We start from the raw sequence: 19,137 nt of genomic DNA on the forward strand, positions 1-19,137 counted from the left end.
GTGACCTAACCTAAGCCTCTATACAACCGGGCTGTCTAACACTGTGGCAAAATTGCAGAAGTTGGCTTAAATGTACGGTACTCACATATACTCATTGAACTATCTGATCAGTATTCTAAGCGTTGAATATTCTGAGTCAAAGACCACTACTGAAATCATCCTCAAAGCGGAAAGGAAACTAAAGACAGAGGCCAAGTCGACTTTGCATGGACTTGCAAAGTCAATTTTCCTTCAAGTAATGTTTGACATAAAACATTTTCAGAACAGCTGAAAGTAGCTTAATTGCTTGTTTGTGCTGTAAAATGGCATCCTGTTCAACGATAGTACATGACATTATAGCGCTCCTTTAGTAGGACGAGGATCGAAATCAAATTTTCATTTTTTTTCAAGGCTGTGTTCTACGATGGGCCAGCTGGGGTTGTTGGTTGAAAAAAAAATCTGAATTAGTTGAAGTCGTATGAACATTTTGGGAAGCTACTGTAGCTATTACACAAACTTGAAATTGAGGATTGCTGCACTGTGTTTTATGACGTATCCAATAAATCAATGTTTTTACATTAATATCCAGAGACATTTGTTTAGTACATGATTTATTTTTGAAACAAGAAAACAACAGACTGACATACATTACACTCCCACAATGGAACATGTGTGCATATAAACTACTGCTCCAAACTGTTTACTTAATGCATGGCAGCAAAGCTTTTTCAAATAGGTGTAAATAATTTAAGATATGCAACAACTGGATTAATACTACCTGTATTTTTGTCACATTAATTCCAGTCGTCTTGGAGGTTTAACTTAGTTTTTGTTCATTAAATGTTTCTTGGTGTTCTTATCAGGTTGAAACAAAATGATGAAACACTTTGGAGCAAATATACACAGTATGAGTCCAAAACTGGAGGCCAGAATAGCAAATATCTCCACAGCCACAGTCAATTTTCCAGGAGAGCTGACATAAGCTGGGATGAAGGTGATCCAGACTGCACAGAATATCAACATGCTGAAGGTTATCATCTTGGCTTCGTTAAAATTATCAGGTAGTTTCCGAGCTAGAACAGCTAACACAAAGCAAAACACAGCCAGCAGGCCGATGTAGCCGAGCACAGCCCAGAAACCAACAGCAGAGCCTAACGCACATTCCAGGATGATCTTCTCCTTGTAGGTGGTCAGATTTTTCACTGGGAAGGGAGGACTCACAACCAACCAAATGATACATATTATAACCTGAATAAATGTAAACGACACTACAGTCATTCTTTGCTGTGTTGGACCAAACCATTTCATTGCATTACTACCAGGAAGTGTAGCTTTAAAGGCCATTAAAACCACTATAGTTTTCCCAAGAACACAGGAGATACAGAGAACAAATGTGATGCCAAACGCTGTGTGCCGCAGCATGCAGGACCACTCAGAGGGGGCTCCAATGAAAGTTAATGAACATAAGAAACACAGAGTCAGAGAGAAGAGCAGCAGGAAGCTCAGCTCTGAGTTGTTGGCTCTGACAATTGGAGTTGTTCTGTGATGGAAGAAAATCACTGCTGTAATGATGGCCAGACAGGCTCCACTGATGGAAACTACAGCCAAGATGATTGACAGGACTTCATCGAAGGAAAGAAACTCCACAGGTTTCGGGAAACAAGCATCTCTCTTTGCATTTGACCAGAACTCTCTGGGACATGGGAAGCAATCAGGGGAATCTAAAAATGAACCAGAAACAACTGTTAATCCTCTGTCATTGGGAAATGTACAGAAAAATACTGAAAGAAACTGTACCTGTCATATTACTGATCTCTCCTTCAGGACATGGTATACAGTCATAGCAGCAGATTGGATTTCCTTTCTGCAACACTTTACGAGTTCCTGGAGGACAACTCTCTGAGCAAACTGACCCTGGAACCTGTTATCATGTCAGAGGGAACAAAATAGTTTAACTCTTTTTTGTAACTGAGTTTTACCCACTCTGCATAAACTGCTTACATTAAATTTATTACTTGTTTTTTGCCATCCATCCAGCTTAAATTCCTGTTAATACGAAACTTCTGTCCTATAGGCAGTGATGCATCATAATACCCCACCGTTACCAGCTCAACAACACCTTTCTCACTTTTCTGCCAGTTCACCAGCTCATAAAAAGCCACAGGATCTCCATTAGCATCGAATGAAACATGATATCCATTCTGGGAAAAGTTCACTTTCTTTAGTTCAGTAAAAACCTGAAAAGCGAGAAGGAAATGACAAAAAAATAAATAGTGAAATAATTATTTTTGTAGTATACCACAATTTTACAATTAGAGAAATAAACCTCCATATCTACTTTTTATTTGAACTGACCCGTTTGGGCTCCAAACGCATCTGTTTGTCACACTGAGTGGTTCCGTTTGTTTCCTGACACACTGCATTGTGAATAGCATGTGCTACTGCATATGCGGCCTTATAAACCATGTTAGAAATTCTTAGCTGAGATGTTTCAGTGTACGGACTTTTAAGGGATTTAATATCTTCTGTTCCATCACATTTTTTCTTATTGACACCTGCCAAAGAAAACATCCCAGCTGCAATCTAACTCACAGACAACATTAACAGAGAAACATACAAACAAATAGACAAACCATACAATGTATTTCTATATTTATGATGGTCATTTGGATATATGTATACAGTCATTATTATAAAGCTGCGGTTAATATAAATATATAGTTATGAGTCATGAACAGCCCATAATCCACCAATGTAACTGACATTAAAAGCATCTTTCATAGTAAACATTTTTTTTGACTAAGGCAGAAATGTCCATCATTAATTTGAACAAAAAAAGTTTAAAAAAAAATCTGCTACTCACTTTAGTTACAAATTCCCAAAACATGCTATTGCTATAAACACTGTACACATTTATTACCATGATGTTACTGTGACTCATTAATGGTGACATTAAAGATATTAAAAATAACATTTTGGTCCTAACAAATTAATTACAGTGGTAACTATAAATTATTACTTTTATTGGATTAGTTATTTTTATTATATGCTAACAAAGAAGGAAGCAAGAGAGAGAGAGAAAAAAGTAGCAAATTTTCTCACTTGTTGTCAGGCTGCAGTTGAACGAATCCTCCCAGAACTCAGCCAGCAGCGGAGAGGCAGCCACTTCAGAGGGAGAGAGATCCAGGAGGAAATCTCTCAGACCTGGGATGACAGATTTCTGAATAGCAACTCCTATGGCTCCCGCACAGAAACTGAAGCTCATCAAGTTTGGGTCAGTTGTCCATCCTTCACTTCCGATCCACTGCCGAGGTGGAGGAGGGTCCAGAGCCAGCTCCTCCAGCAGAAACTTTATGTCACCAGCAGCTACAAACGCAACAACAACTGTAGCTGTTGACCTGGAGAGAGATAAAAATGTGTTCTCTCAAAATAACATAAACTATACAGTGTTTTATAACTGTGCAACCCCTTGTTAAGACATGCAGCTGTAATACTAGTCAAGTGTTTTGACGTAGCCACTTTTTATGTACATCACACAAAATAGACTCATCACATTTAACTTCCTGTACAATTTTTAAGAACACCAAAGAAAAACTAGATATAGAAACCTGCGAATAGCATCAGCTACTGTCCGGATTTTGTTCCTCGGATCGGTCCGGTAGAAGGATTCGATGTACTCCACACAGATCCCCTCTCTGAGTGCCGTCCCAAGAAAAGAGGCCATGCCATTGTTACCATATTCTGAGTTCGAGTGGACGGCTCCTATCCACGTCCAACCAAAGTGTTTCACCAGCTTGGCCAGTGCATCAGCTTGGTAATGGTCACTGGGAATCGTTCTGAAAAAAGTCGGGAACTGCTTTTTATCTGACAGGCAGGCACAGGTGGCAAAGTGGCTCACCTAAAGCAACACAAAACCAAATGTAGTTCAGCACAGGCACATTTTAGTATTTTAATTGCAATGGATTTTGACCTTTTACCAGAGGGATGTTGAAGGGCCCTACGATGCGTGAGATGCTGATGGACGGGGTGGATCCAGAGTCTCCGACAGCAGCCACCACCACTCCAGACTGTGAGCAGTCACTGTCTTCATAGAACACGGGGTCCTGACCGTTTGATAGTTGAAATGCCACATGCGTGGCAACAGGCACAGAGGAGCATGTATCATAGATCTGATAACCCAGTCTGACACCCGGCAGCAGCTCTGTGCTGTTGTTTATCTCCTCGATTGCAAAGATCATTGTGCGTGCAAAGCGGAGATCCCGGGCACTAAAGCTGCACAGAATAAATCAGGTGAGCATTCACATTTGGTGAATTTCATATTAAAATACCAAAAAAAAAAAAAAAAAAAAAAGAAAAGCGAAAGAAAAAAACACTATAAACATAATAATCCAAGTAACACAATCTAATGCTGAGACAGATGCTGATGTTGAAAGAAGCAGATTGAAACTTTGATTAACAGAGCTTTGACACATAAAATGAGAAATTATAATACAACTCATGATGATCTGAACCTAAACTTTTGTAATATTTATAACATTCATGGAGAAATAATTGATTTTTTTTCCCCCCCAAATTTTAAAAACTTCTTCACACTAAATATCCCTCCCTTCTTACATGAATGTTAATTTCATACAACAGGCTACATATGCATTTCAACAATATCTCATTTTGCTTGCTAACCTCCCTGTGCATGCTGCCACCCCAGGCTTGGTGGTGTAGTTGTTAACCACCGCGCTCACTTGGTAGTGAATCACAAAAGCGCCTCCAATCACAAAGTCTCCGTCCATGGAGAACGCAGGCAGACGAGGGGAGCCCTGCAAGGAGCATTTCACCAATGAAGGCTTCATCTCCACACCAGCAGTGGTTAGAGGATGCACTGGCTGGAGTGTCGGTTGTACATCTTTCAGAGACACACCCAAAACAACAGCTGGCAGCAGTTCAAATAAACACACTGCTAACCTCAGGCCAACCTCCATGCTTCAAGTGTTTGTCGGGTTGGAGGAAGTGGAGTTTTTATTGGTCTTTACGCATCACTGACACATCAGGTGACTGTCTTGACACACACTTGATGTACACAAATCCTTACAAAAGTAATAATAAACTTTAATTTGCTAGATTATAGCCACAAACAACAATGTATTGTACAATGTATGTACAGTATGTGTAAATTTGTGAAGTGTAAGGACCTTGTGTGCTGTTTAGTCACGTTTTTAACTAAAGCACCACACTGAGATGGCAAAGTCAAAGGCTTTGGGCAACATATGTCTTAAAAAGTTTGCATCTGAAACTTTTGTGCAGCTGTTACTGGAACTCAGCTGGCTTTTGGCACAGCTGGTCATGACACAGTCATTGATAATGAGGGTGAATGGATTTTAGTTTCCAGCACCTGGTAACACTGCCAAACGTACCAGAAGCTGGTTCAATGACTGTAGTGTTCCTGTTCTTCATTGGCCAGCAAACTCAACCTGACCTGGACCTCTTAGAAAACCTCTGGGCTGTCAAAGAGGAAGCTGAGAGGAGGATGACCTGGAAGAAATCTGGGTTTCCATTGCACCCGCACAGCGCCACAGGCGGATCGCCTACATGCCTCGCCGCATTATTGAAGTAATTCCTACCAGAGGAGGTTCAACTAAGTGTAGAGTGAATTAAAATGTAAACACTTTTCAGAAGTTTGACATTTGTGTTTAAGATGTCTGTTTTTTATTGGGTCTAACGTGATATTCTAGTGTTCTGAAGCAATGAAGTTTGGAAATATTTCACTCCTTGTAGTGAATCTCTTTAAAATGACCATTTAACTTGAACTTACAATGTACTTTTAGCTGTTAATATTTACAACCCAGCCTGAACGGAGACATGATTTTACTTTTTAATATTCTTCAAAAAAGAAAACAAAGCCATCACAAGCAAAGCATCAAAGTGTACATCACATTACTTTTATAGTTAGTTTCTCCATTAAAGGATTTTTTCGAAGTCATGCAGCATTTTCTTCAAACACGACGTCACTGCTGATCCGTAAATCATCCCATCATCGAATCAGGATGATGCATCGTGTAGTCAGGCTAATGAGTTGGATATAAGCCTTGAAAATAAGTAACATATTTCAGGATGTTTTTAATCTTTGGAGAGTGGCATTTAAATACAGCTGTCGATAATTAAGTATTCAAGCAAAAATTTACCCCTCAAAATTACTTTTTGTACAGTTTTTTTCATGATTTATTTTTGGAACAAGACAACAGAAACAACAAAATCTCTTCAGTGGCACGTCATGCAGCTGATATTTCTGAAATTTTAAAGCTTCGTGAAAAGAAATAAAGCTGGATCAAATGTTTAGCAGTTGCATCAACATGGCTTACCGCACAATTTGATTTCAATCGCCACATGGTACATTACTACGTTTTGTTCATTAAATATTTCTTGGTGTTCTTTTCTGGCTGAATCAAAATAATAAAACACTTTGGAGCAAATATACACAGTATCAGTCCAAAACTGGAGGCCAGAATAGCAAATATTTCCACAGCCACAGTCAATTTTCCAGGAGAGCTGACATAAGCTGGGATGAAGGTGATCCAGACTGCACAGAATATCAACATGCTGAAGGTTATCATCTTGGCTTCGTTAAAATTATCAGGTAGTTTCCGAGCTAGAACAGCTAACACAAAGCAAAACACAGCCAGCAGGCCGATGTAGCCGAGCACAGCCCAGAAACCAACAGCAGAGCCTAACGCACATTCCAGGATGATCTTCTCCTTGTAGGTGGTCAGATTTTTCACTGGGAAGGGAGGACTCACAACCAACCAAATGATACATATTATAACCTGAATAAATGTTACAGACACTACAGTCATTCTTTGCTGTGGAGGACCAAACCATTTCATTGCATTACTACCAGGAAGTGTAGCTTTAAAGGCCATTAGAACCACTATAGTTTTCCCAAGAACACAGGAGATACAGAGAACAAATGTGATGCCAAACACTGTGTGCCGCAGCATGCAGGACCACTCAGAGGGGGCTCCAATGAAAGTTAATGAACATAAGAAACACAGAGTCAGAGAGAAGAGCAGCAGGAAGCTCAGCTCTGAGTTGTTGGCTCTGACAATCGGAGTTGTTCTGTGATGGTAGAAAAGCATTCCTGTAATTATAGCCAGACAGGCTCCACCAACAGAGAATACAGCCAGGATGATTGACAGGACTTCATCGAAGGAAAGAAACTCCACAGGTTTGGGGAGACAAGCATCTCTCTTTGCATTTGGCCAGAACTCTCTGGGACACAGGAAGCAATCTGGAGCATCTAAAATAAAAACAGCCATTACAACAGTTCATATTTTCATGAAGTGATTTACATAGAAAATAAATGTACCTGTCATATTACTGATCTCTCCTTCAGGACATGGTATACAGTCATAGCAGCAGATTGGTTTTCCTTTCTGCAACACTTTACGAGTTCCTGGAGGACAACTCTCTGAGCAAACTGACACTGGAACCTGAAACAGAAACAACATTTAAACAATTATTATGCAAAATTCTAGTCTAACTAGTTTGCAACTTCTTCATTTGATAAATTAAAGTACTTGTGTGCCATCTTCCAGCCAGGTTAGGTTCCTGTTGATACGAAACTGTTCCCCCCTCTGCAGTGATGCGTCGTAGTATCCCACTGTTACCGGCTCAATAACACCTTTCTCACTCTTTTGCCAGTTTACCAGCTCATAAAAAGCTATGGGGTCCCCATTAACATCGAATGACACATGATAGCCATTTCGAGAAAAGTTCACTTTCTTTAGTTCAGTTAAAACCTACGAACCAAGAAAAGGAGACAGTAAGAAATCAATACCAAGGTTAGAAATGAATAAAGAAGAAATTTACAACAGATTTTAAACTCTGGCATTTACTTATTATTCAAGCTGACCTGTTGGGGCTCCAGTCTGATGTATTTATTACATTGTGTGGTTGCATTTGTTTCCTCACATATTACATTGTGTATAGCATGTGCTATTGCATAAACAGCCTTGTACACCATGTTAGAAACTCTTAACTGAGATGTTTCAGTGTACGGACTTTTAAGGGTTTTTAGATCTTCAGTTCCATCACACACTCTCTTGTTCAGTTTAGAAGCTGAGGACAAATAAATTAGTGAATAAAACTGATGTAAAGAGACAATCTGAAATTGATCAAACAATCATGCAAATAATTTAGTTTTATTGCACATAGTCTCAGGTTATAGCATGATAACTATTATACAACTTTGAGTTTTCTTTTCAAGACTAAACAGCCAAACTTTCACAAAAATTACAATATTGTAGGTTAACATAAAATTAGTAACTTGGTGGTTCAGCGTACACCTTATTCTTTCACAAATAGTTTGACAGTTTTATATTACTGCTTAAATTTATGACTGACAACTGTTAGACTATAAAAAAAATTCGCCATTGTACTTGATTAATTTGAAAATTATGTTTCGTATACAATAAATAAAAAGTCTGGGAGTGTTTTTTTACAAATATATATTACTTGGGGTATTTCAAATCAACACTTTGATCCAAATCAAATAAAGAAACATGAAACTGGCACATCTAATAACAGCAGAAGGAGCAATTCACACCCTGAGAAATGACTGGAAAACATTTCTTACCAATTATGTGTCAAGTATCATCAAGTGAAAACAATTGTTTTGTTTAATGTAATGCATACAGTTACTAGTTTTTGTGATTACACCGAAAACAAACTGAGGGAGAAAGAAATAAAACTTTCTCACCTTTTGTCAGGCTGCAGTTGAACGCATCCTCCCAGAACTCAGTGAGAACTGAGGACGCAGAAACTTCAGAGGGAGAGAGATTTAAAAGGAAATCTCTCAAACCTGGGACCACAGATTTCTGAATAGCCACACCGATGGCCCCTGTGCAGAAACTGAATGTCATCAGGTTTGGGTCAGTTATCCAGGCTTCGCTTCCAATCCACTGACGTGGTGGAGCTGGCTGCCATGCCAGCTCTTCAAAGAGGATTTTCATGTCTCCAGGAGCTGCAAATGCCACGACTACCGTTGCTGTTGACCTGAAGAAACAGAAATTCAGTCATATTACTAATCATTTGCTGAGTCACATGTATACAAACACATATGACATAAGCGAGTGACGCAAAAAAACCTCCGGACAACGTCGGCGACTTTTCGGATTTTGCTCTGTGGGTGGGTCCAGTCGTAGGATTCGATGTACTCCACACAGATCCCCTCTCTGCGTGCCGTCTCAAGAAAGGTTGCTATGCCGTAATTTCCATAATCTGAGTCCGAATGGATGGCTCCGATCCAGGTCCAACCAAAGTGTTTCACCAGTTTGGCCAGCGCAGCGGCTTGGTAATAATCACTGGGAATCGTTCTGAAAAAAGTCGGGTACTCCTGTTTATCAGACAGGCAGGCACAAGTGGCAAAGTGACTCACCTGCAGGAGGAAAGATTTAAAAAAAACACAACAAAGATGTGATAGAGAATATGTGTATTAGAGTTTCTGTTTGCAATGAACCTGTTTTTTCCTACCAGAGGAATGTTGAATGACCCCATGATGCGTGACATGCTGATGGATGGAGTGGATCCAGAGTCTCCCACAGCAGCCACCACCACTCCAGACTGAGAACAGTTATCTCCTTTGTAAAACACAGGGTCCTGACCGTTTTCCAGCTGAAATGCCACATGTACAGCTACTGGCACGGCGGAGCATGTGTCATAGATCTGATAACCCAGTCTGATGCCAGGCAGCAGCTCTGTGCTGTTGTTTATCTCCTCAATTGCAAAGATCATTGTGCGGGAGAAGCGCAGATCCCGGGCGTTAAAGCTGCACAGAATGAAATGTTAATCCCGACATAAAAGTATTAATAATAAAAAAAAAAAACCTGAAAAACAGTATGAGCAAGTTGTGGAAAAAATAAATAGGATTATTGACAATTTGATAACAGAGATTTTAACATTTTACTTGAATGAAGCTGAGCCCACATTGAGGTCATCATCAATAAATCTATAGCTACATCTATGCAACTGTAAAGATATATTTTCTTTGGAGATCATAATAAAATGACATAATTTGCAACATTTCTCCCTCTTACTAACCTTCCTGTGCATCTTGGCAGCTCAGGCTTTGTGGTGTAGTTGTTTACCAGTGTGTGCATTTGGTAGTGAATAAAGAAAGCCCCTCCAATCACAAAGTCCCCATCCATGGAAAAGGCAGGCAGACGGGCAGAACCCTGCAGGCTACATTTCACCAATGGAGCCTCGGCGCTGACACCAGCACCGTTCAGAGCGTCTGTTGACTGAATGGTTCTTACCACGTCATCATTAAAGGAGCCAGCAACAACTGCAATTAACAGGTTGAACAAACTCACTGCTAATCTCAGGCCAATCTCCATTCTCCAAGCGTGTGTAGGCAGCTAGTGTGTTTTATTGGTCTTTTACGGCGCACAACAGATCAGGTGATCATTGGAAAACGCATGACATCACCAGTCATCTTTGATAACGTTTAAAGAATGATTTTTCTTGAACTTAATTGGTTCAAAAGCACCGCCTTCAACTGACTGAATTCGCTTTGGTTGGGCTGATTTTTTTTTTTCCCCGGTGGCATATGAAAGTATGTTTGTACTCTACAGGTCTTCAGCTGTTCACTCTTGCTTTTAATTGTGTCGAATAATTTAACTTGCATACAAATAGTTTTGGGGCAACTCTGTAATACCTTCAGATTAATGTCAGTATTATCTACGTTGGCAAATAAGTATTTGAGCCTGTTAGAGGAAGTGCTTAGCTAAAACTCTCAAAAAAAATATAGCTCAAGTTTGACACTGCAGTGTGAATTAAAGCTATTTTAAAATCACACAACAAGGTAATGTCACAGGCCGGTTAAACTAATGTACACTGCTCAAAAAAATAAAGGGAACACTTAAACAACACAATATAACTCCAAGTAAATCAAACTTCTGTGAAATCAAACTGTCCACTTAGGAAGCAACACTGATTGACAATCAATTTCACCTGCTGTTGTGCAAATGGAATAGACAACAGGTGGAAATTATTGGCAATTAGCAAGACACACTCAATAAAGGAGTGGTTCTGCAGTTGGGACCACAGACCACTTCTCAGTACCTCTGCTGTCTGGCTGATGTTTTGGTCAGTTTTGAATGTTGGTGGTGCTTTCACACTCGTGGTAGCATGAGACGGACTCCACAAGTGGCTCAGGTAGTGCAGCTCATCCAGGATGGCACATCAATGCGAGCTGTGGCAAGAAGGTTTGCTGTGTCTGTCAGCATAGTGTCCAGAGGCTGGAGGCGCTACCAGGAGACAGGCCAGTACACCAGGAGACGTGGAGGAGGCCGTAGGAGGGCAACAACCCAGCAGCAGGACCGCGACCGCTACCTCCGCCTTTGTGCAAGAAGGAACAGGAGGAGCACTGCCAGAGCCCTGCAAAATGACCTCCAGCAGGCCACAAATGTGCATGTGTCTGCACAAACGGTTAGAAACCGACTCCATGAGGATGGTATGAGGGCCCGACGTCCACAGATGGGGGTTGTGCTCACAGCCCAACACCGTGCAAGACGCTTGGCATTTGCCAGAGAACACCAGGATTGGCAAATTCGCCACTGGCGCCTTGTGCTCTTCACAGATGAAAGCAGGTTCACACTGAGCACATGTGACAGACGTGACAGAGTCTGGAGACGCCGTGGAGAGCGGTCTGCTGCCTGCAACATCCTTCAGCATGACCGGTTTGGCAGTGGGTCAGTAATGGTGTGGGGTGGCATTTCTTTGGAGGGCCGCACAGCCCTCCATGTGCTCACCAGAGGTAGCCTGACTGCCATTAGGTACCGAGATGAGATCCTCAGACCCCTTGTGAGACCATATGCTGGTGCGGTTGGCCCTGGGTTCCTCCTAATGCAGGACAATGCTAGACCTCATGTGGCTGGAGTGTGTCAGCAGTTCCTGCAAGATGAAGGCATTGAAGCTATGGACTGGCCAGCCCGTTCCCCAGACCTGAATCCGATTGAGCACATCTGGGACATCATGTCTCGCTCCATCCACCAACGTCACGTTGCACCACAGACTGTCCAGGAGTTGGCGGATGCTTTAGTCCAGGTCTGGGAGGAGATCCCTCAGGAGACGATCCGCCACCTCATCAGGAGCATGCCTAGGCGTTGTAGGGAGGTCATACAGGCACGTGGAGGCCACACACAATACTGAGCCTCATTTTGACTTGTTTTAAGGACATTACATTAAAGTTGGATCAGCGTGTAGTGTTATTTCACTTTTATTTTGTGTGTGGCTCCAAATCCAGGCCTCCATTGGTTAATAAATTTGATTTCCATTGATGATTTTTGTGTGATTTTGTTGTCAGCACATTCAACTTTGTACAGAACAAAGTATTCAATGAGAATATTTCTTTCATTCAGATCTAGGATGTGTTATTTGAGTGTTCCCTTTATTATTTTGAGCAGTGTATTTCACCATTGAAGTTGCGGAAGGTATGTTTTTTTTTTTTTAAATAAAAACATATTGGTTTTTAAAAAATATATTTTATTATTCCCTTACAATGGGCTAAGTCAGCATTTTTCTTAAAACTCCCTACTGCAACTTTAAGCTAACTAATTAATTTTATACCAACTGTAACACGGGGGAAGAATCTGGATTGTGACAGAGGACGTGGCCCTAAAGCCAACTGGTAGACTTCTTAAATATCAAGTAGCCTAGGGTTCCCAATTAACAGTACACAGGTAGGTCTGGCTTAAAATGAGGAAACGGAAATAACATACAAAATATATATTTATACATTCTTTTACAATATTAAAAATACTTTATTATTCTAGTTTAAAACCCAATAGAGCACAGCAACTCAGGACACAAGAAGCAATTTGAGGCTTAAAACAAAAACAACTGCAAACTAAATTAGTAACCACGCAAATTAAGGACACAAAATTATGTTGGACAAAACACACAAAAAAACCCAAGTCTCACGTTGCGTCAGCCCAGTCCGATGACGCTGTGCCCAATCAGCTGATTCATACAAAATATGAACTAACAGTTTGGTTTTGTGGTGCCTGTGCTACAACTCCAGCTCTTTAGCTCAACCTATTAACAATTTAACCAAAAGCATAGAAAAAAAATGCACGCAGGTGAGAGCACAATATGCAACATCAGCAATCTGTAATGCCAAAAACAACAATAAAGTGTCTGCTGACAATAAAACCACTTAAAGTAATGTGGTGGGATGGTGTTCCACCCTCCCAACTCTGGGCACCAGGTGTAGTAAGAAGCGCCGTTGATTGGTGGGCGGGACAGATAGCTTTATAGCCCAGCAGGCCGCTGCAAGGTGCGTGTGACACTCCATACCAGGAAGTGGCGGTAATGCTCACCCAACGTTTTTTGCCAACCGCCAATACATTTAAACAGGAAGAAGGTGCGTGTGTCTTTGTTTCCCCTACGACATGTCGGCTGCAAAGAGTGGCTGGTGCGCTTGATCCACTCATCTGAAATCGTAAGTGCCATTTGTACCATCTGGGCTGGGATTGTGGTTGTTTTTTTTGCTATACCTGCCGTGCGTTTCTGCAGCGTTGCTCTGTTGGCGTTAGCGGCTGCAGGTTGTTGCGGCTTCCATCAAGTCCTCGCCTGCTGATCCGCTCCCTTCCTGGTCGGCTGTGCTTCCACTCCTAGGTAAGCTGCCGGTTTAGATGTTAATTTACTTTACCTGAATTCACAGGTTTTCTGGTTTAGGATTGTTTTGGAGTTGCAGCGCCTGGACGCTCTGCTCTCTTGTCTTGCCGGTGTTTGTTTGGGCCGCTCTGAAGGAAACCTGTTGCTGATTGGACAGGCTGAGCCAGCGGGGCCCCGACTCCTCTGGCCCCATCGAAAGGCATTTGAAATTGGACAACGACAATTTGTTCCACCGTTTGAAGTGCTTGTTTTTTCTCCTTTTACAGTTTGTTTGCTTATTATTGAAATTACTAATGCGTTTGCTTTCTTTTGTTTTGATTTACTAATTTGTTTTCTTCTGCATTGCATGTTTTGTTTATTTATCTTTTTGGAATAATTTAAATTGCCTTTATTTCACATAATCCCTTTTCTTTCCAGGGACCGAGTAGTAGGCCTGAAGTCATGTTTCTTTTTTTTAAAAAAAGAAATGTTTTAATTAAATTGTTTAATAAAAATATTGTGGACTATTCTGTGTTCTGGTGCATCTTGTTTAAAAAGACCCCCCACCCCGGCTGGTCACAGATGAAAAATTGTTGCCTTAATCAGCCACACAACAGCATACTTTCAGATGCTGCAGCAAAGAACCACTGAAATGCGTCATAGAAAGCACCTCAGAAAGATGGTAGCAACAATATAAAAAGCGACCTAACATTGCACAGCATCAAACACGGGTGACAACAAAAATCCATTTATCCTACCATCAGCACAAATGTGCAGGAGCCAAAAATTGGCGGCGCCAGCGCTCATCCGACAGATCCGACTCTCTAAACTTGGCGGGCACACCTGGTGCTTATATACACACTAATGAGCCCAACGACGCTGCGAACGGAAGTGAAGGTGGGGAAACGGGGCATGATGCATTCAAGGGCCAGGGGCGGGTGGGAATTTACAACTATTTCATATAAACACTGTTGTCCACAAGGTTACACAACTATTATGTAAGAAGGGAAAAAAACAAGAAGTAGGTGCAGTGAAAAACACGGGCTATCACTGATAGGATAACAGCGCAGTTGACTTTTGAACCGGAAATTATTCTGCCACGTATCACATATAGGGAATACAGTTGAAACCAAATGTTTACAGACACCAAGTAAAAACATCTACATTTTTAATTTAAATCACACTTCAATGTATTTGCTTTTTTTGTGCATACGGCAGAATTTGCCTGTTGCTACATGTGTTCCTTGCTTTTTTTAACATTTACAAACGCCATGTCAGTCTAGTGTAGTCATATGAAATGTCTTAATTTACTAAAATTATGTTAAGAATTCCAATTCTAGAACTTTTTGAAATAAAATGAGTTGCCATCACCTCTGCTTAAAAAGTGATTGTGTTTTCAAGTCTTTGACAATGTGGGATTAGTTTTTGTTCATGAGAAATTTCTTAGTGTTTTTCTCCGGCTGAATCAAAATGATGAAACACTTTGGAGCAAATATACACAGTATCAGTCCAAAACTGGAGGCCAGAATAGCAAATATTTCCACAGCCACAGTCAATTTTCCAGGAGAGCTGACATAAGCTGGGATGAAGGTGATCCAGACTGCACAGAATATCAACATGCTGAAGGTTATCATCTTGGCTTCATTGAAATTATCAGGTAGTTTCCGAGCTAGAACAGCTAACACAAAGCAAAACACAGCCAGCAGGCCGATGTAGCCGAGCACAGCCCAGAAACCAACAGCAGAGCCTAACGCACATTCCAGGATGATCTTCTCCTTGTAGGTGGTCAGATTTTTCACTGGGAAGGGAGGACTCACAACCAACCAAATGATACATATGATAACTTGAATAAAAGTTACAGACACTACAGTCATTCTTTGCTGTACAGGTCCAAACCATTTCATTGCATTACTACCAGGAAGTGTAGCTTTAAAGGCCATTAGAACCACTATAGTTTTCCCAAGAACACAGGAGATACAGAGAACAAATGTGATGCCAAACGCTGTGTGCCGCAGCATGCAGGACCACTCAGAGGGGGCTCCAATGAAAGTTAATGAACATAAGAAACACAGAGTCAAAGCAAAAAGAAGTAGGAAACTCAGCTCAGAGTTGTTGGCTCTGACAATTGGAGTTGTTCTGTGATAGAAGAAAATCACTGCTGTAATGATGGCCAGTAAGGCTCCACCAACAGAGAATACAGTCAGGATGATTGACAGGACTTCATCGAAGGAAAGAAACTCCACAGGTTTGGGAAAACAAGCATCTCTCTCTGCATTTGGCCAGAACTCTCTGGGACACAGGAAGCAATCTGGAGCATCTAAAATAAAAACAGCCATTACAACAGTTCATATTTTCATGAAGTGATTTACATAGAAAATAAATGTACCTGTCATATTACTGATCTCTCCTTCAGGACATGGTATACAGTCATAACAGCAGATTGGTTTTCCTTTCTGCAACACTTTACGAGTTCCTGGAGGACAACTCTCTGAGCAAACTGACACTGGAACCTGAAACAGAAACAACATTTAAACAATTATTATGCAAAATTCTAGTCTAACTAGTTTGCAACTTCTTCATTTGATAAATTAAAGTACTTGTGTGCCATCTTCCAGCCAGGTTAGGTTCCTGTTGATACGAAACTGTTCCCCCCTCTGCAGTGATGCGTCGTAGTATCCCACTGTTACCGGCTCAATAACACCTTTCTCACTCTTTTGCCAGTTTACCAGCTCATAAAAAGCTATGGGGTCCCCATTAACATCGAATGACACATGATAGCCATTTCGAGAAAAGTTCACTTTCTTTAGTTCAGTTAAAACCTACGAACCAAGAAAAGGAGACAGTAAGAAATCAATACCAAGGTTAGAAATGAATAAAGAAGAAATTTACAACAGATTTTAAACTCTGGCATTTACTTATTATTCAAGCTGACCTGTTGGGGCTCCAGTCTGATGTATTTATTACATTGTGTGGTTGCATTTGTTTCCTCACATATTACATTGTGTATAGCATGTGCTATTGCATAAACAGCCTTGTACACCATGTTAGAAACTCTTAACTGAGATGTTTCAGTGTACGGACTTTTAAGGGTTTTTAGATCTTCAGTTCCATCACACACTCTCTTGTTTAGTTTAGAAGCTGAGGACAAATAAATTAGTGAATAAAACTGATGTAAAGAGACAATCTGAAATTGATCAAACAATCATGCAAATAATTTAGTTTTATTGCACATAGTCTCAGGTTATAGCATGATAACTATTATACAACTTTGAGTTTTCTTTTCAAGACTAAACAGCCAAACTTTCACAAAAATTACAATATTGTAGGTTAACATAAAATTAGTAACTTGGTGGTTCAGCGTACACCTTATTCTTTCACAAATAGTTTGACAGTTTTATATTACTGCTTAAATTTATGACTGACAACTGTTAGACTATAAAAAAAATTTGCCATTGTACTTGATTAATTTGAAAATTATGTTTCGTATACAATAAATAAAAAGTCTGGGAGTGTTTTTTTACAAATATATATTACTTGGGGTATTTCAAATCAACACTTTGATCCAAATCAAATAAAGAAACATGAAACTGGCACATCTAATAACAGCAGAAGGAGCAATTCACACCCTGAGAAATGACTGGAAAACATTTCTTACCAATTATGTGTCAAGTATCATCAAGTGAAAACAATTGTTTTGTTTAATGTAATGCATACAGTTACTAGTTTTTGTGATTACACCGAAAACAAACTGAGGGAGAAAGAAATAAAACTTTCTCACCTTTTGTCAGGCTGCAGTTGAACGCATCCTCCCAGAACTCAGTGAGAACTGAGGACGCAGAAACTTCAGAGGGAGAGAGATTTAAAAGGAAATCTCTCAAACCTGGGACCACAGATTTCTGAATGGCCACACCGATGGCCCCTGTGCAGAAACTGAATCTCATCAGGTTTGAGTCAGTTATCCAGGCTTCGCTCGCGATCCACTGACGAGGTGGAGGATCCCGGGCCAGTTCCTCCAGCAGAACTTTCGTTTCTCCAACAGCTGTAAACACTACTACAACCACTGCTGTTGAACTGAAAAGACAAAGTGTTTAGTGCTCAGACTGAGGTAATCTTTAAAATTATATTCAAATTACATAATTGACAGGAAAAAAAAAATCAATGTACAAACCTACGGATAACATCTGCAACTCTTTGGATCTTACTTTGTGGGTTGCTTCTATAAAAGGATTCAATGTACTCCACACAGATCCCCTCTCTAAGTGCAGCTTCTAGAAAAGAGGCCATGCCATTATTTCCATAATCTGAGTCTGAATGGATGGCTCCTATCCACGTCCAACCAAAGTGTTTCACCAGTTTGGCCAGCGCAGCGGCTTGGTAATAATCACTGGGAATCGTTCTGAAAAAAGTCGGGTACTCCTGTTTATCAGACAGGCAGGCACAAGTGGCAAAGTGACTCACCTGCAGGAGGAAAGATTTTAAAAAAAACACAACAAAGATGTGATAGAGAATATGTGTATTAGAGTTTCTGTTTGCAATGAACCTGTTTTTTCCTACCAGAGGAATGTTGAATGACCCCATGATGCGTGACATGCTGATGGATGGAGTGGATCCAGAGTCTCCCACAGCAGCCACCACCACTCCAGACTGAGAACAGTTATCTCCTTTGTAAAACACAGGGTCCTGACCGTTTTCCAGCTGAAATGCCACATGTACAGCTACTGGCACGGCGGAGCATGTGTCATAGATCTGATAACCCAGTCTGATGCCAGGCAGCAGCTCTGTGCTGTTGTTTATCTCCTCAATTGCAAAGATCATTGTGCGGGAGAAGCGCAGATCCCGGGCGTTAAAGCTGCACAGAATGAAATGTTAATCCCGACATAAAAGTATTAATAATAAAAAAAAAAACCTGAAAAACAGTATGAGCAAGTTGTGGAAAAAAATAAATAGGATTATTGACAATTTGATAACAGAGATTTTAACATTTTACTTGAATGAAGCTGAGCCCACATTGAGGTCATCATCAATAAATCTATAGCTACATCTATGCAACTGTAAAGATATATTTTCTTTGGAGATCATAACAAAATGACACATAATTTGCAACATTTCTCCCTCTTACTAACCTTCCTGTGCATCTTGGTAGCTCAGGCTTTGTGGTGTAGTTGTTTACCAGTGTGTGCATTTGGTAGTGAATAAAGAAAGCCCCTCCAATCACAAAGTCCCCATCCATGGAAAAGGCAGGCAGACGGGCAGAACCCTGCAGGCTACATTTCACCAATGGAGCCTCGGCGCTGACACCAGCACCGTTCAGAGCGTCTGTTGACTGAATGGTTCTTACCACGTCATCATTAAAGGAGCCAGCAACAACTGCAATTAACAGGTTGAACAAACTCACTGCTAATCTCAGGCCAATCTCCATTCTCCAAGCGTGTGTAGGCAGCTAGTGTGTTTTATTGGTCTTTTACGGCGCACAACAGATCAGGTGATCATTGGAAAACGCATGACATCACC

The 19,137-nt window shown here is 40.7% G+C and overlaps 2 protein-coding genes and 1 pseudogene across 2 annotated transcripts; all 3 read right to left on the minus strand.

Moving 5' to 3' along the window:
• Nucleotides 1-600: 600 nt before the first annotated feature.
• On the minus strand, nucleotides 601-4,781 carry LOC114161493 (extracellular calcium-sensing receptor-like). Its single transcript, XM_028044792.1, has 8 exons — nucleotides 4,660-4,781; nucleotides 3,957-4,251; nucleotides 3,588-3,877; nucleotides 3,082-3,377; nucleotides 2,335-2,534; nucleotides 1,995-2,216; nucleotides 1,777-1,900; nucleotides 601-1,700 (listed from the first exon to the last, which is right to left on the minus strand). Exons 1-8 carry the CDS (start codon nucleotides 4,764-4,766, stop codon nucleotides 802-804), a joined length of 2,433 nt encoding a protein of 810 aa, XP_027900593.1. The 5' UTR covers nucleotides 4,767-4,781; the 3' UTR covers nucleotides 601-801.
• Nucleotides 4,782-6,177: 1,396 nt separating this feature from the next.
• LOC114161474 (extracellular calcium-sensing receptor-like) lies at nucleotides 6,178-11,723 on the minus strand (annotated as a pseudogene).
• Nucleotides 11,724-14,954: 3,231 nt separating this feature from the next.
• Nucleotides 14,955-18,823, minus strand: LOC114161495 (extracellular calcium-sensing receptor-like). The gene is made up of 8 exons (XM_028044795.1): nucleotides 18,750-18,823; nucleotides 18,181-18,475; nucleotides 17,795-18,084; nucleotides 17,405-17,697; nucleotides 16,559-16,764; nucleotides 16,224-16,445; nucleotides 16,013-16,136; nucleotides 14,955-15,943 (listed from the first exon to the last, which is right to left on the minus strand). The coding sequence occupies exons 1-8, from the start codon at nucleotides 18,806-18,808 to the stop codon at nucleotides 15,045-15,047; spliced, it is 2,388 nt and encodes a 795-aa protein (XP_027900596.1). The 5' UTR covers nucleotides 18,809-18,823; the 3' UTR covers nucleotides 14,955-15,044.
• Between the last annotated feature and the right edge of the window lie 314 nt (nucleotides 18,824-19,137).

Source organism: Xiphophorus couchianus, chromosome 18 (genome assembly GCF_001444195.1).
Source record: "Xiphophorus couchianus chromosome 18, X_couchianus-1.0, whole genome shotgun sequence".
Classification (NCBI taxonomy): Eukaryota; Metazoa; Chordata; class Actinopteri; order Cyprinodontiformes; family Poeciliidae; genus Xiphophorus; species Xiphophorus couchianus.

Bases quoted from the DNA above. Each gene is read 5' to 3' on its own strand.
- LOC114161493 (XM_028044792.1), bottom strand. From the start codon at position 4,766: ATGGACGGAGACTTTGTGATTGGAGGCGCTTTTGTGATTCACTACCAA. The intron at 3,878-3,956 runs GTAAAAGGTCAA...GTGTTGCTTTAG, and splicing joins GGCCCTTCAACATCCCTCTG to GTGAGCCACTTTGCCACCTG. The intron at 3,378-3,587 runs GTTTCTATATCT...ATCTCTCTCCAG, and splicing joins GTAGCTGATGCTATTCGCAG to GTCAACAGCTACAGTTGTTG.
- LOC114161495 (XM_028044795.1), bottom strand. From the start codon at position 18,808: ATGCACACACTGGTAAACAACTACACCACAAAGCCTGAGCTACCAAGA. The intron at 17,698-17,794 runs GTTTGTACATTG...TTGTCTTTTCAG, and splicing joins GTTGCAGATGTTATCCGTAG to TTCAACAGCAGTGGTTGTAG. The intron at 15,944-16,012 runs GTACATTTATTT...TTTTTATTTTAG, and splicing joins AGAGATCAGTAATATGACAG to ATGCTCCAGATTGCTTCCTG.